This window comes from Sceloporus undulatus, unplaced genomic scaffold, assembly GCF_019175285.1.
Source record: "Sceloporus undulatus isolate JIND9_A2432 ecotype Alabama unplaced genomic scaffold, SceUnd_v1.1 scaffold_14, whole genome shotgun sequence".
NCBI classification, from domain to species: Eukaryota; Metazoa; Chordata; class Lepidosauria; order Squamata; family Phrynosomatidae; genus Sceloporus; species Sceloporus undulatus.
Genome location: NW_024802936.1, coordinates 2,048,223 through 2,063,850, shown reverse-complemented (window position 1 = coordinate 2,063,850; position 15,628 = coordinate 2,048,223). Strand labels below are relative to the sequence as shown.

General features: G+C 46.4%; 1 protein-coding gene across 2 annotated transcripts in view; it reads right to left on the bottom strand.

Moving 5' to 3' along the window:
* The window catches only part of LOC121917290 (structural maintenance of chromosomes flexible hinge domain-containing protein 1-like), a 138,301-nt gene extending 134,243 nt beyond the window's left edge, over nucleotides 1–4,058 (bottom strand). The window contains exon 1 of one of the 2 annotated variants that reach the window (XM_042443104.1): nucleotides 3,718–4,058. In XM_042443104.1, the coding sequence (XP_042299038.1) occupies nucleotides 3,718–3,873 (156 nt within the window). In that variant the 5' untranslated portion in view covers nucleotides 3,874–4,058. The remainder of the gene's footprint in view (nucleotides 1–3,717) is intronic. The other variant, XM_042443106.1, reaches the window with a different exon arrangement.
* Between the last annotated feature and the right edge of the window lie 11,570 nt (nucleotides 4,059–15,628).

Genomic DNA, 15,628 nt, shown 5'->3' with positions numbered 1-15,628 from the left:
GGAGGGTGGAAACTCCACCCCTGACATGTGGCTCCGCCCCTGGATAGTGGAAGCTCCGCCCTAGCATGTGGCTCCGCCCCAGAGGGTGGAAGCTCCACCCCCATGTGCGGCTCCGCCCCCAGAGGGTGGAAGCTCCACCCTCCGGCTTCGGCCCCCCAGTTGTCTGAGGGACAGCAACCCGGCCCCCGGCTCAAAAAGGTTGCCTACCCCTGTTCTAGAGATAACTGTTTTAAGACAGCTTTACTTGCAAATTTCTAATTTTTAAGAAGTTCAGTAAGATACCAGGCCTACAATAAAGTTTTATTTGGCTCTAGAGGAAAATCTCTGGGCACCTAATCACAACTTCCTTGAGTTTGTTTTATACTTTAATTAGAAGTATTGCATCACTAGGTGTACTGCTAATCATTTCTCAGCAGGCTTCTGTACTGAACAACAAGTTGAAAACAACAGTACTGTATTCATAAAGCTGTGTACGAAGATCTTTCCTCCCTTCAGGAAACAGCAGGGATAAGGGAGATGGCAATTCCCTTTAGCTCCATAAAGCAAAGGGAAACTCAATAAACTCTACCTTCCTCTCCTAGACTTTCAACTTAAACCTTAAAAAGGGATAGTGTATATGGCTATCCTTAGCTTGCCTTTTTATTTGAAAAAGAAAAAAGCAAAGCAAAATACTTTTCTTTTTGACTAGTTCACTGACTTTATTACATATATGATGATACCAGTTTACCTTCAAATATTTGCAACTGTTTTTTTTTTAAAAAAATGCCATAGTAGTGTATTAAATTATTTTTTATCGTTAAAAATCTTCCTATTTCTCTTGGTTGTCTGGTATCACAGTGACTATGCATGACTAGAATTATGAATAACAAACCATCAAAGTGATAAGATCTGCACTCGATTAATTTATTAGAGCTGTTTTCTTAGCACTGACATTTTTAGTGACTTATGACATTTTTAGTTATTTAATGGAGGAGAAAGCCAGTAACCTCCACTTTTACTGGTATGCACTACTAGGAACTGTGTGGGAAAACTCAGTTCTGCTCTTCTGGATTCTGGATGAAACGCACGAATAGGTTGGGGAGAAAGGAGATGATAGTTGTCTGTAAGTATTCCCATCTGATTTAACTTATCCACTTGAGAGCCCAAGAAAAAAAGAGCAGGAGCGCTGCTGGTGCACATCCACACTACCCCCAGCAGAAATGGTGGGAGACACTGATGTTGAGAGAACAGCAGTGACACCACAGCTAAGACACACTAGCACTGCGCACAAGGAAGCTAAGGGGATCCTCCCTGAATCGTTACCTATGAAAACCTTATGATAATACAGCCCCAAGTGAGACACTGGCAGGATAAGAACACAGACAGACAGACAGATAGGAAGGAACAAAAGATAATCACGTTTGTCAGATGAGCCAAGGACATAGAAAAACTCAAAATGGTGAGCCAAGTAATACTGTATATATTCATGTATAAGTCTAGAAATTTAGGTCAAAAAATTGACTCCCAAAAAAACTGAGTTGACTTATCCATGGGTCACTGTAAATACTGTATCTTAACCCTTCCTTAAAAGAAGGAACCATCTCCTGGTGAAAAGCAAGAGTATAATATCTGAAGCACTGAGCCCCTCTACTCTCCCATCCATCCAGCCTTAAGACAAAGCACAAAGAGTTGTGTCTGCTGGAGTTTTATAAGTTGTCTCACAATGTTTTGCTTTGCTTCATCCTTTAGATCCTTTGCTATATGCTCCTAGGTTTTACTCTTGGCTTATCCATGGATCATAGCAAAATCCATAATTTTGGCTCCAAAACTTGCCCTTGACTTATACATGAGGTCGACTTATAGTCAAGTATATATGGTACCCAAAAATGCAACTGCTGTTCAAAGGAGCACCACACACATAATGGGAACATGTAACGTGAGAAGCATGAGCCAAGAGAAACTAGACAGAGTAACAATGGAAATGAAATGCATGAACATAGCAGTATTGGCGGTGAGCAAGCAAAAATGGGCAGGAATGGGCCACTTTGCCTGAGACAGCGTTCTACTCAGGGAATGAAAAGACACCAAGCAACAGGAGAGATATGGCAAAAGCAGTCCAAGTATACAATGCAAATCAGACCACATCATCTCAATAAGGCTCAAAGGAAAGCCTATTAATTTCACCATAATTTGAGTATGTGCAGCAGTCCCAGAATCAGAGGAGGAAGAAATGGAAACAAAGAAGTCCAGGAAGAAATTCAGAATGCACCAATGCAAGATATCAAGCTGATGATATGCGACTGGAATGCCAAAGCTGGAAGCAAAAACAATTGATAACAGTAGGCAGATTTGGATTGGGCAAAAGAAATGAAGCAGGTGAGCGTCTGACAGATTTCTGTGAAGCCAACAACCTGTTCATTGCAGACACCTTTTGTATGCTGCCAGAAAGAAGGCTATACACATAGACATCACCAGATGGCCAACACAAAGACGGAATAGATTATGTAATTACTGCCTCGATCCAATACAGGGAGAGGCAGGATATAAATAATAATAATAATAATAATAATAATTAAAGTAAAAGATGGAGAAGCTCCGTCCTGGTGGCCCAGATTAGACCTGAAGCTGATTGAGTCACAAATTACTTCTATCGAAAAAGAATACTAAAACCAAAGAAGAAAACAAAACCAGTCATTGTACCAAAATATTATCCAAGCAACATCTCCTCAGAACCTATCAACAATCTAAGGAACAGATCTGCGCTACTAGGCCTAACAGACCCAGAAGCAGAGGAACTATGGACAGGGAAGAAAGCGGATGGGAGCAAAATCCACTCATCTGTGTTAGAGTGTTAATGATACCATGGGCAGCCCAAAAAGGCAAACAAACAGGCCCTTTAACTAATCAAGCCTGGGCTCTCCCTGGAAGCCACAATGAACACCTCTCTCTCTCTCTCACGACATTGTGGCTGCAATACCTGCCTTTGACCACTGCGCCACCTCCAGGGCTCCCTATGGAAGGACCTAAGCGCTATAGGGTCACGGCCAGCAGCCTGGGAATGAACTGGCGTTTATGGCAGAGAAGGAACAGGTTAGACGCCTGTTAAGTCAGCCTCGGCGCCCCTGGGATCGAACTCTGCACCTTGAGGCTGCAGTGCCAGCGCTTAACCGCTGCGCCACCAGGGCTCCTGCGGACCCCGCGGCCTCCTTAACACATGCCATCCCTCTCTTCATACCGAATGCGCCCTGTAGGTGTCGCTGTGGGGTGAAACGCCGAAGGAGCGCCTCCACTGAGAGAACGAGTCGACAGGCGTCAAAAAGGGAGACGCGGGCGCGAACAGGGTTTCGGTTAATAACGCCGGCGGCCTCTAGGGGGCGCGGGGGAGAAAGCAAAATGAAAGCGCGTATCTCGAGGCTCCAGGGCAGCCTCCCTTCGCACCTTCCTCTTTCCATGACGCGTTTGGACGGAGGCCTTTGGCGCCCTTTTTTCCGGCCCAAAAAGCTTAAACAGCCTCCCGAAGGAGTCCTACGCAGGTTGGCAGGTGGATGCCACATACTGGGTGAATCCGCACTTCTATCGCTGCGGTGCCTCAAGGCGAGGGTATTCTGGGACCTGTAGTTTGTTGTGGGCCCCAGAGCGGAGCAGAGCTCCACTCTGGTGCCCACAACAAACTACAGGTCCCAGAATACCCTCGCCTTGAGGCACGGCCGTTGAAGTCTTTCTCAGTCAGTCCCTTACCTGACAGACGGCGCTACGGAAGCCGCCGTAGCTCTCCCGACATTCTAGAAGTTTCTCGTCGTCGTCGGAGCAGTCTCGGCGTCGATCGTACACGAAGAGGGTTAGCACTTTGCGGCCGCTGCCATCGTCCTCGCTGTCACTTCCCTCCGCTGCCATGTTGGGACGGTACTGCGAAGCCCCTCAGCCAAACGAGAACGCGGCCCCTCCTTATCCTCTTCTTCCTCCTCCTTCTGAGGCAGCTTCTCCGCTTCTTGGAGGCGTGGCCAGCCGTGCGGGGCGGGGCTTATCCGTCGGGGCGCGCAAACAAAAGCGTGAAAGAATTCGCAGAGGGGGCGGGGCCAGGAAGGGGAAAACCCGGAAGAGAAAGCGCTCGCGGGAGTTTCAATCCGGCCTCCGCGGTGCTGGAACGTCACGTCCGTTAAGCGCGCCATGGCAACGGACGTTGGGCGGGGCCAAGGGGGAAAGAGGCGTGACGTCAGGGAGGGAGGGGGAGGAGCGCCTCCTCTAATATTCTTTCTCGCTGAGAGGAAAACGAAAGTGAACCTACTTTAGGAGCTCTGCTGCCAACTTCTTTCTTTCAATGAGCCTCAAAGGCGCCTCAGAATCTGAGGGAAGAGACTTAAGTGTAGGAAAGCGCCTGTTGCCAACTTTTTGTCTTGCAGCGATGTTGCCATTTGATGTAAAGAACGCCGTTTTGCTCTGCCGTTACATTTAATGGGAGCTGAGCATCCAAGGATTTTGGTATCCATGGGGGCCCTGGAACCAAGCCCCAGCAGATCACAAGGGCCCACTGAACATACTGTTCCCCAGACTAACACGGCTGTATCTTTGAATTCTAGTAACATAATAATCAATCCATAATAATTAGGGGGGAAATAAGGAGAACCGTTTCTGTTTTTGTTCTTCTGGCTAGAATAGCCTCCACAGGCTCCTCATGGCTGAGAACGGGGAAGACAAGGAGCAAATTGGACTTTGAGACCCAAAAGAACTTATAAAGCTCCAGCAGACACAACTCTTTGTGCTTTGTCTTAAGGCTGGATGGATGGATGAGAGAGTAGAGGGGGCCAGTGCTTCAGATATTATACTCTTGCTTTTCACCAGGAGATGGTTCCTTCTTTTAAGGAAGGGTTAAGATACAGTACTTCCATGGACCCATCGATAAGTTGAGTCAGGTTTTTCTTTGACCTAAATTGCTGTATATACAGTAGGTATGCATAGAGATGCCTGCTTAATTTTCTGGAGCATGTAGGGTTGCCATCCTGGGGGACCTCAAAACTGGGGAAAAAATGTAGGACAAGGCTTAAAATGTAGGACATTTTTAAAAAAATTTCCTGGCCAGGAAATTAACCAAAAAAAAGGTCCTACATTTTTAAACCTTCTCCAAGGCCTGGCTGGGCCTGGGAGACAGCCTCTCCCAAGCCCCTCGAGGACTCTAGGGCCCCACTGGGGCCTGGGAGACTCTGTAGGCAAGAGGTGCACCATGTTAAGAACTGCATTAAGCAAACTTAGGCTGCTGCACACTGCTTTCACTCTCATCACTCCATCCTATGGAATCCTGGGATTTGTAGTTTGTTGTGGTGCCAGGGCTGGGCTTTGAAATCTCAGGCATAAGAGAGGCAAAAGGCTTGGGCTGCATCTACACTGGAGAAATCATCTGGTTTGAGACCACTTTAACTGTCTTGGCTTAATGCTATGGAATTCTGGGAATGGTGGTTTGTTCCAGCACAACAGCAGAATGGCAGTTAAACCCCTGGAAAGCTCTCTGACCAAGGTGACCAATGCCCTCACCCCAAAATGTAGGGCACCCAAGCAAAAATATGTAGGACATGGCCAAAAATAAAAGCTAAAAACACCCATGTAATTATAAATCCATGCTTCTTAGCCATGATCCAAATGGAGGACATTTTGAAATGTGACAGAAGAGGACATGTCCTGGAAAAGGAGAAGGATGCCTGGTCACCTTGTCTCTGGTCCAAAATGCACTGCAGAAATAAAACAATGCTGGACTGAAATGCCCAGAGTTCCTCACCAAAGCTGCATCCACACTGAGGAAATAACCCAGTTTGAGAGTGACTTAACTGTCCTGGGTTAGTGCTGGGGAATGCTGGGAATTGTAGTACATTGTGGCCCCAGAGCTATCTCTGACAGGGAGTCCCATAACCCTCCAAACGTAGTTGAACTGCAGTGCCCAGAATTCCTCCCCAGGTGCATCCACACTGAGGAAATGGTCCAGTTTGAGACTGCTCAGTGCTGGGGAATCCTGGGAATTGTAGTCTATTGTGGCACCAGAGCTCTCTGACAGAGAAGGCCAAATGCCTCAGACACCAGAATTCCAGAGCATTGAGCTTTGGCAGTTAAAGGGGTCTCAAAGTGCAAGGGGGGGGGGAGAGAAAAGCCTGGGAGTGTGACTGAGCTTGGCTGTGGGGCTGCTCCGAGAGGAGGAGGCGGAGGGAGGGAGGGAGGGAGCCAAGGGAAGTGCCAGGACCATCCGGAGCAGCCTCCTCTCTTCCACCGCTCTGCCCTCCTCAGGCAACGCCTCCGCTGTGGACTATTCAGCCTCCTTTTGTCAAAAGAGCTCTGGTGCCACAAGAAACTACACTTCCCAGAATCCTATAGCACTGAGCCATGGATGTTTAAGGGGGGAGTCAAACTATTTCTGCAGCCTTTGCTACCCCAAAGCGTTTCCTATTTACAAGCAAAGCAAAAGCTCTTCCTTTACCAAGCCGTTGAAAACCAACCCAAGTGGAGGGCTGATTGCTTCTTTCCCATTGGTCAGCTTCGGGAGAAATTTGCATATTACAATTTAAGGTGTTTAGGGCCTCAAAAACGATACTGTGATAAAGAATTACAAGAATACTGACGCGGTTTACATTTAAAAGATGAGGCAATTAAACTCCCAGTGAAACATGAACGATTGATGGCCTTTTTTTCTTTGCTCACTGTAACCTGAAAAGTAAGGCTTCCTGAGGGTATACAGTGGTACCTCGGGATACGAAATACCCAGGTTACGAAATTTTCGGGATACGAAAAATTCCCATAGGAAATCATTGTTCCGGGTTACGAATGTTTTTTCGGGATACGAAGAAAATTTTTGGTGCTTTTTTCGGCTTTTTCGCACGAAACGCGGCTTTTCCCCATTAGCGCCTATGGCAATTCGGCTTACGAAGGCTTTTCGGGTTACGAAAGCGGCCGCGGAACGAATTAATTTCGTAACCCGAGGCACCACTGTATATACCAAGTGGGCTCACTTGGTATATAATAGCTCTGAGTGGCAGATGTTTTAAAGAGCTGCTCTCTAGACTACGCCAGTGCGCCAGGTGGGGAGATTGGCGCACAGCCGTGTGCGGAGGAGCGGACCCCGAACCGGGAACAAGGCGTGGGGGGCCCCCAAACCGGGCCGTGACCGTGAGGGGCCCCCCCCAAAAGCGTGATTGTCACGGGGGCCGCCGGGTTATGGCATCCCTAGGTGCATGGATCTTTCCGACAAAGGAAACCCTCTGTTAGTTCCCCAACCCTGCTTCATGAAAAGTTGTTTTACTTGCAAAGGAGAAAAAATGGAGATAGAATCATAGTCGGAAGAGACCCCAAGGGCCATCTAGATGGAGAGTCCTTTCCAACCAGTTCATAAAAGAACCGGGTAGTTGATGCCACCCGCTTCAAGAAGTGTTGTGTTTATATATAGGTGGGGAAATAGTTGACTATAACTAAAGCTGACATATGCTCACCTTGAGAAATGGAAGTCTTCTATGGCCGGCCTCCATAATTTCCTCTGGGCTTCTGGGCTATGACGCAATGTTCTGGAAGAGCTTATTCTTGGCGCTTCTCCTGCATCTGTGGCTGGCACCGTCAGAGAATGCTGGCATGGAAGAGTGTGAGGTGTATATACTTGCCTGGCCCTTGGTCACACATTCTCACCTTGTTTGATGCTAATAATAGAAAGGTGTTGGATTCACAGAATCATACATTTGGAAGAGACCGCAAGGGCCATCCAGTCCCATTCTGCTCTGGTGCTGGTATGCATGGTGCTTATGCAGTGTAGCTCCACAGCAGAATACTCTGGGCTGCACCAGGATTTGTTTTCTGCTGGTACAGATGCACCCTCAATAAATTGTAACAGATTGACAATGGAATAATTAAGAGTTGTGGATTACCAATAAAAATTACAAAACCCAGTCCCTAGACCTTGTGATCATAACTTATGGCTATCTAACAACTCATATACAACCATTACAGTTCATAACTGAGGGAATAGGATGGACAAAACAGTTACATGAAGCAGATACAATCATAGCGTTGGAAGAAACAACAAGGGCCACCCAGTGCAATCCTATTCTGCCATGCAGGAGCTCACCATCAAAGCACCCCCATCAGATGGCCATCCAACCCTTGTTTAAAGACCTCCAAAGAAGGAGAGTCCATGACCAGGAAAGCAGCCAACAGCTGATAACAAGTCCAAAAAACACAAAAGACCACACAGAATTTGTGGAGCAAGATAAGTCTTGCAAGGCAGACTTGCAGACAAAGGCAGGAATCAGTCTGAGTATAAACCAAATGGTCAAGCTAAGAGCAAAGTCAGACAGTCTAGGTCAAGGGTTCCTGAAGAGCAGCATGATCAGTTCAGTCTGCAGTCCAAAGGGTCAAGCCAGGAAGCTTGACTCTTTGGACTACAGACTGACCTGACCATGCTGCTCTTCAGGAACCCTTGACTTAGACTTTCTGACTTTGCTCTTAGCTTGACCATTTGGTTTATACTCAGACTGAAGGGTCAAGCCAATCAAGTCAAGAAGCAAGGTACTTTCTGCAGAGAACTCAGATAACTTCTGATGAAAGCTCTGGCATCCTTCCAAGGCTTTTTATCATCATTCCTCATTAGTGCAGGTGGTTGCAATGAGCTGGTGTTTTTCATAAAGTCTCCTCAAGTGCTGGAGGCATGTCCTTTCTGATCTTCTCTGACTGAAGAAAGGTATATGATCCTCCTCAAGTCCATAATACTAGAAGGCCCTGCTGCCGGGAGGTTGGGCTCCTGGTTGTCTTCTAAAGCCACAGCCTCTGCTGGATCTCTGAGGGCAGAGTTAGGGCCAGGCTCAGGTTCAGGGTAAAGCTCCAGCTCAGCCTCAGAGTCCTCCCCTGAGTGCTCAGCCAGGCTGGGCATGACACTCCACCATTCTCCCAGGGAGTATCTTCCACTGTCGAACAGCTCTTACTGTCAGGAAGTTCATCCTTTCACTGGAGGTGGAATCTTTTTTCCTGTAATATGAATCCATTGGTCCAGGTCCTATTCTCTGGAGCAGCAGCAAACATGATATTTCCATCCTCAATATGACATCTCTTCAAACATTCTAAACAAGCTTTTAACACAATTTAGGGAACTATTCCTCCAGATGTTTCTACAACTCCCATAAAGCCTCCCCATTAGGCAGACTGACTAGAGCTAATAGGCACTGGAGACTAGTAATATTTTGTGATACTGCCAAGTGATGAGGTTTCTTTTAAAAATCATAGGTGATGGGGTGGTGATGGTGGTGTGCCTTGTCTCCAATCTATAGTGACCATAAGGTAACCCTATCAGAGGGTTTTCTTGGCAAGATCTGTTCAGAGGAGGTTTGCCATTACATGCTGCTGAGGCTGAGAGCATGTGACTTGCCCAAGGTCAACCAGTGGGTTTCATGTCTGAACATGGCAAAGTTTCATGGCAAAACTGGGAATCAAACCCTGTTCTCCAAAGTGGCAATCCAGCACTTTAGCCACTACACCATGCTGGCTCTCTTTTAAAAATGTTACCTGATGAAACGAAAAGTATTGAGAAGGGAGAGGAGAGTACCTTCCAAATTCTTGAACTCTTTGCCCAATAGCTGCAGCAGGATCATAAATAAACTATTTAATATAGAGGAAGATTGAAAGGGGTGCATTCAGTTTAATAGCACAAGATGTTATCACCACTGGTGGGAGAAAAAGTGAGCCTCTCCAGCAGACTTCAGTACTGTATTAGTAAAGGCACAGAGAGAGCTACACTGTTTCAGGTTCTAAATTCATCCAAGGCTTTAAATGTTATAAGCCATCACCTTGCATTAGGACTAGTGTATTGGTGTCAGTGCAATTCCTTTAAAACCAGTGTTACATGCTTTCTATATGGTGTTCTAGTCAATCGTCTGGTTGCTGCATTTTGTGCTAGCTGCAGCTTCTGAGTCAAGGGCAGACTCACATAGAGGCCCCAATACTGGTAAAATAGAAGTTACCAGTGCATAGATTATGTATGGCCAGGTAAGGCTTTAGACCAGTGAAACCTGACCTAAGCAATGTCAAAGCACAGAATGCATCTGGACTTCAAGTGACAAGTGATGCAGCTAAGGGTATTCTCATGTTATGCACCTACTCTATCAGAGTAGTGCCACACCATCCAAAGCAAGTTCTTTACCCAATTGGACCTGAGAACCAATGATCCACAGAACCTCCATCTTATCATGACTGAGGTTTATTATTCTGGCCTTCATCTAGCCCATTACACTACCAGGTACAGGTCCAATAGGCTTAGGCACAGCAGAGTGAGGATTTTGAAAGAAATTTGGGAGGGAGGGCACAAAGGGGGTGGGGTCACCCTTTTTCACAGGGGATTTCTTCTGGTCAGAACCATCTCAGACCCTCCACACATGACATTTGATATGTGAACTTTTCCTTATAAGCTTTCCTTCTTATTTCATTCAGAAGCAAATCTAAAAGCATGTACAGTTGTCCCTCCATATTCTCTAGGGCAGGGGTAGGCAACCTTTTTGAGCCGAGGGCCGGGTTGCTGTCCCTCAGACAACTGGGGGGGCCGAAGCCGGGGGGGGTGGAGCTTCCACCCTCTGGGGGCGGAGACACATAATAATAATATTTGCAAGAAGCTACTAGGCAATGCCATAACACAGGAAAAATGCATGCACAACTGTCTCAACTCAGAAAAGAGCAAGCAAGTCCATGTGGGGGGATTTTGCAAAGAGAATACCAAAGGATAACAACAACAATAATAATAGCAATATTTGTAAGAATGGAAGTGACTAGGCAAAGCCACAAAACAGCAAAAAATGCATGCCACTGTCTCAAACCACTTTCTTTCTTTCCCTTCCTCCCTCCCTCTCACCCTCCCACCCTCTCTCTCTCTCTCTTCTCCCTCCCACCCTTTCTCTCCCTCCTTCCCTCCCTCCCTCTCTCTCCTCTGGCTCCCACCCTCCCACCCTTTCTCTCTCTCTCTCCTCCCCTCCCTCCCTCTCTTTCCTTTCCCTTCCACCCTTTCTTTCTCTCTCTCCTCCCCTCCCTCCCTCTCTTTTCTCTCCCTCCCTCCCTCTCTCTCTGCCTCCTCCTCCTTCCCCCCCGCCCCACCATTTATAGGAGGGAGGAGGGAGGGCGGAGCCAGGAGGGAGGTGGGTGGAGCCAGGAAGGAGGTGGGCTGCGCCCATTGGAAGGCCCGGTGCGGCTCCTGGAGCCCTGATTCAGGGCTCCGGTTGCCGCATCGGGCCTCCTAATGGGCGCCGCCATTTTGCAGGGCAAAATGGTGGCCGGAGCGGCCGAAATCAGCGGCAGGAGGGACCGGGGGCCGGCGGAAAGGCGCTCGCAGGCCGCATCCGGCCCGTGGGCCGGAGGTTGCCGACCCCTGCTCTAGGGTTAGGGGAACAAGACGGCCGTGAATATGGAAAAAACGCAAATAACAAAAACACCATGTGTTTTTACCTGAAGGACACCTCTCTAGGAATCTCTAGGTCCTCCAGTGCAACTCTGTGGTCAATGTCCAACATACACCATAGAATGGCACTGGAGTAGCTACAAATGGTCTTTCACTGCAACTTTTAGTTAAAGTTGACCACAGAGTTGCACTGAAGGACCTAGACAGTCCTAGAGAGAATATATTAATGAAATCCGTGAATAATCAAATCCTCAAAGTTCAAAGCCACAAATATGGAGGGATGACTAATTTCACTACCAACATGCCACAATTAAATTGTTTTTTAAAATATTTATTATAAAGTATAAATTATATACACAGAAAAGAAACAAAAGACATGTACACAAAAAACAAACAGCAAACAAATAGACTATTAAAACAGGACTTCCAAGGACCTAAGCCATTGTATATACCCGTGATGGCGAACGCGTTGCACGCGTGCCACAGGTGGCACACGGCGCGATTTCACCAGGCACGGGGCGAGGGAGACGGCAGAACAGGCACGTGCCCCTTCCGCCTCCTCCCTACCATTTTCAGACCTGGAAGGAGGAAACAGAGGCGTGTGCGCGTCTGTCTCCTCCTCCCAGCCCTCTTCCCTCCCAGCTTCCCTTCGCTCCGCTCGAAAGGGCTCCATGGAGCCCTTGCGCACGGAGTGAAGGCCGAGGAGAAGGGGGCTGGGATGTGTGCCCAAACTCTTCCTCCTCCCGGCTTTCCTTCGCTCGCCAAGAAAGGGCTCCAGGGAGCCCTTTCGCAGCGAGCGAAGGAAGGGCGAGGGCCCTTTTGCCAGCCTCTGACGGCCCCAGAAGGGATGCTCAGGGGCTGGCAAACGCCGGAGGACTGTGCACCGTCCTCCATGGTCCTTTTGCCGGGCTCTGAAGGCCCCAGAAGGGAAAAGAGGATGGAAGCCCCGCCCCCTGGAGGGCAGAAGCCCCACCCCGGCACCCAGCCCCCATCCTGGGGGTAGAAGCCCCGCCCCCGGCACGCGAACTGAAAAAGGTTCGCCATCACTGAAATTGACTTTGTATAGACTTTATTTTTACAATCATTTGTCTGCAAAACTCACCCGATTAGTTTAAGTTGAATGCCTTAGTACTAAACTATACAAACAAATTTAATAAAGCTAGAATTCTTACACAACTTTCTTCAGATTAGCCCCATTTAAAAACAAAAGTTAACATTCCAACTGACAGCATCTGCGCTCCAAGGGGAGATAGTGAAAGAAGTGAGAGCAGAGAGAACAAAAACACATAAACAAACAAAACAACAATAACAACAAAACTTATTCATCAATGGTCAACTTCAACATGGTCCAAATTTCCTTCAGTAGATCTGCCCATTCAGTGTTAAATTGATCCAGAGACTTGTCTCTGAGTAAAAAAATCAATTTATCAATTTCTATCAAATCAAGCGTTTTCCATAGCCAATCCACCCTTGAAGGGGAAACATGAGATCTCAGTTTTTTAGCCCATACTGTTACCAAGTTTGGTTTTATATAAATTTTGGGTGCCATGCGATCTGAATCTATGACCCCTGACTGACCCCATCGCTAGCCGCCATTACCCTAAAAGCGAGCTGACCACGTAGCCAGCTGTCCTGCTAGGCTTGGTCAAGGAAAAAAGGTAGAATTTAAATCTTTCAGCAAGCAGTTTTGGGTGTTGCCGTACTAGTTTCACAGGCTGCCCAAAGCAAGAAGACAATAGCAGAGCTTCCTCCTTTTGAGAACCAGTGATTAAGTTAACGGCTCCACCATCGAGATATTTGTCCCCTCCTGAAAAGTGCCAGACCTCTTCTTTGTGTATCCATTGTGTAAGTTTCAGCTTAAAGATAGAGTCATCAAGCCTTTGTTCGCCAGGCTGTCATAGCCTGAGGTTATGTTTAGGGGTATATAAGGACCCCACTTCCAACCCTCCAGTGGGCTTGTTGAGCTTTGAGTTCCAGACCTGATACCTTGCTTGTTGAGCAGCCTGCTCCAAGCTTGCGATTCTTGAGTCTTGGACTCCGCTGAAATCACTTGAGCTAAGCCAAAGCTCACTGTCTCTCGGGCCTCTTGTTAGCTTTGCCCGCTGGAACTCAGCTCCTAGCCACCGTGGTCGCCGCTTGCTTTCCCTGTTCCCGCAGCCGTGTCTCACCATTCACCATCCCTCACATCCATCACTTTGGAGAAGACTCCTAAGGTAATTATCCCAACGGTGCCTCTATCCTTTCTCCTTTACTCCCGAACTCACCCCTCCCTTGCTTTAGCATTGAATGTGTGTGTGCGTGTGTGATCCCCTTTGTTGTGTGGCTTTAATAAATGTTTTATATTTTAATTGCACCTCATTGGCTTCCGAGTCTCTGTCTCTTGGGGTTGGGCTAGATGACCTCTGGTATACACATAGGGACCCGACCTCGCTGTGTGCACTGTCTTGTAATATTTGAGCTAATTAAATTCCCCTAATTCGATCCTTCTTAACAATACCATCCTGACCGCAGTTGTCATGTAAAACAGTCTTCTGCCATATTTAATACCATTAAATCATTTTGAATGTATTTGTCAGGAAAAGAGCTTCACAGCAACTCTTCAAAGTAGACCATGATAGAAGGCCTGCTACTGGAGGAAGGTTGCCAATTGCCATCATACAAAGTGGCAGAACAAACTGCAAGACTTTCAGATCCTTCCCCCCCCTCCTCCTCTTCTTCAGTATTTCCCGGCTATGTGGGACGTGTAAATACCCCAAAAGGCAAGGAGGGAATCTGAGGAAATATCTGGGTTTGGCGCTGTGAGGGAGGGGTTGTCTGTTAAGACCTCCACATATATGATTTCTGTGAAAGCTACAGGTACCACCTAGTGGCTTGACCTGATACGCTATGCAAATAGCATTCTCTGGTTTTTCTGCTTCTCATTCTTCAGGAATTTGCCTGGATTTCCAGGGATGAGCCAGTGGACATATCTTGTTCTTAACAGAGCAGAGAGAAGAAGAAGCAATTTTACTGCCTCCTTTTGGTACTAAAAGAATAGCAGGAAAAAATATATATCTCGGTGTATAAGTACCTTCAGTTTCATGGGCTGCATTCAACACTGTCACTGCATCCATAGAAGCAGTTTCTGGAAGTGGGAGGGGCCTAAAATCCAAATACTACTAAGAGCTTTATGTTGCATTTAAGCATAGACCATGAGGCTAATTTTAATAGAAGTCTCAGTTTAATGTTTGGTGTACTACTTGGATATCAGGGGAGTGGTATAACATGATTCAATTCATCCATGTTTCTTAACAACTGGACCATAGTATAGTGCAGAAGATTGCATCCATTTGGAAAAGTAAACATGTAGCAGTACAACACAATTGGGACAAAAATATAAAATTAGCAAAACACAAACAGCTTATAAAAGCTTAACATGCACATGTATCAGGCCATTATTTTTTTTGCAACAGTCATAATTGGCTGACAAGATCAAGTGGTTTTGTCTTAATTACTAAATGTCAAGAAAAACAAAAACTGTATTTACAGTATATCAACTAATTTGATAAATCCAACAGTTAACCAAGTTCAGAAATTCAGACTTAAGCAATTAAAACTCAGCAAACATTTATTCAATAACTATAAGACAACACCAGAGACATTCATTATCAGAACTTAAACAGCAAATGTCAACATCGTCTAATTAAAACGCATCATTTCAAAATACTGATGGGCTGGCAATTCATTAGTTACATACTGAAAACAACTCTGGTTCTCTCTTTTCCCATACTGCCTCTTCTTCTTTTCTTCTATTTCCTCCCTAGAGTAATGACCTTGGATGTTTCAGTCCATGCCTCTCTCCTCTATTCTGTTGTTATACCACCTGTGTGACAACTATTCCCTTACAATCATTTATTATACTGTATATCCCTTCACCATACCTCAGCTTGCCCCTAAATTCATGGCAAGTAAGATACAAAAGCAGCACATGCAATAATTTGAGTTGCAGTAGTGCTTATGTCAAATAGCTGAGTGCAGCCTAGCTGAAGTTTTAGGAAATGTTTACATCAATAGACACAATAAAAAAACACATAATTAAAAAAATAAAATTTACTATTTTACAGTGGGCTACCTTGTATGTCAGTTCAATCAAAATAGAGCCACAGGGTTGCAGAATTTTAGAAGGGGAGCTACAAGATGCATTAGGTGAGACAGCGTCCTGGAAAGGGTATGGAAGGCCAGATCAAGATGAGTCTGGCAGTTTGGACCCATGCT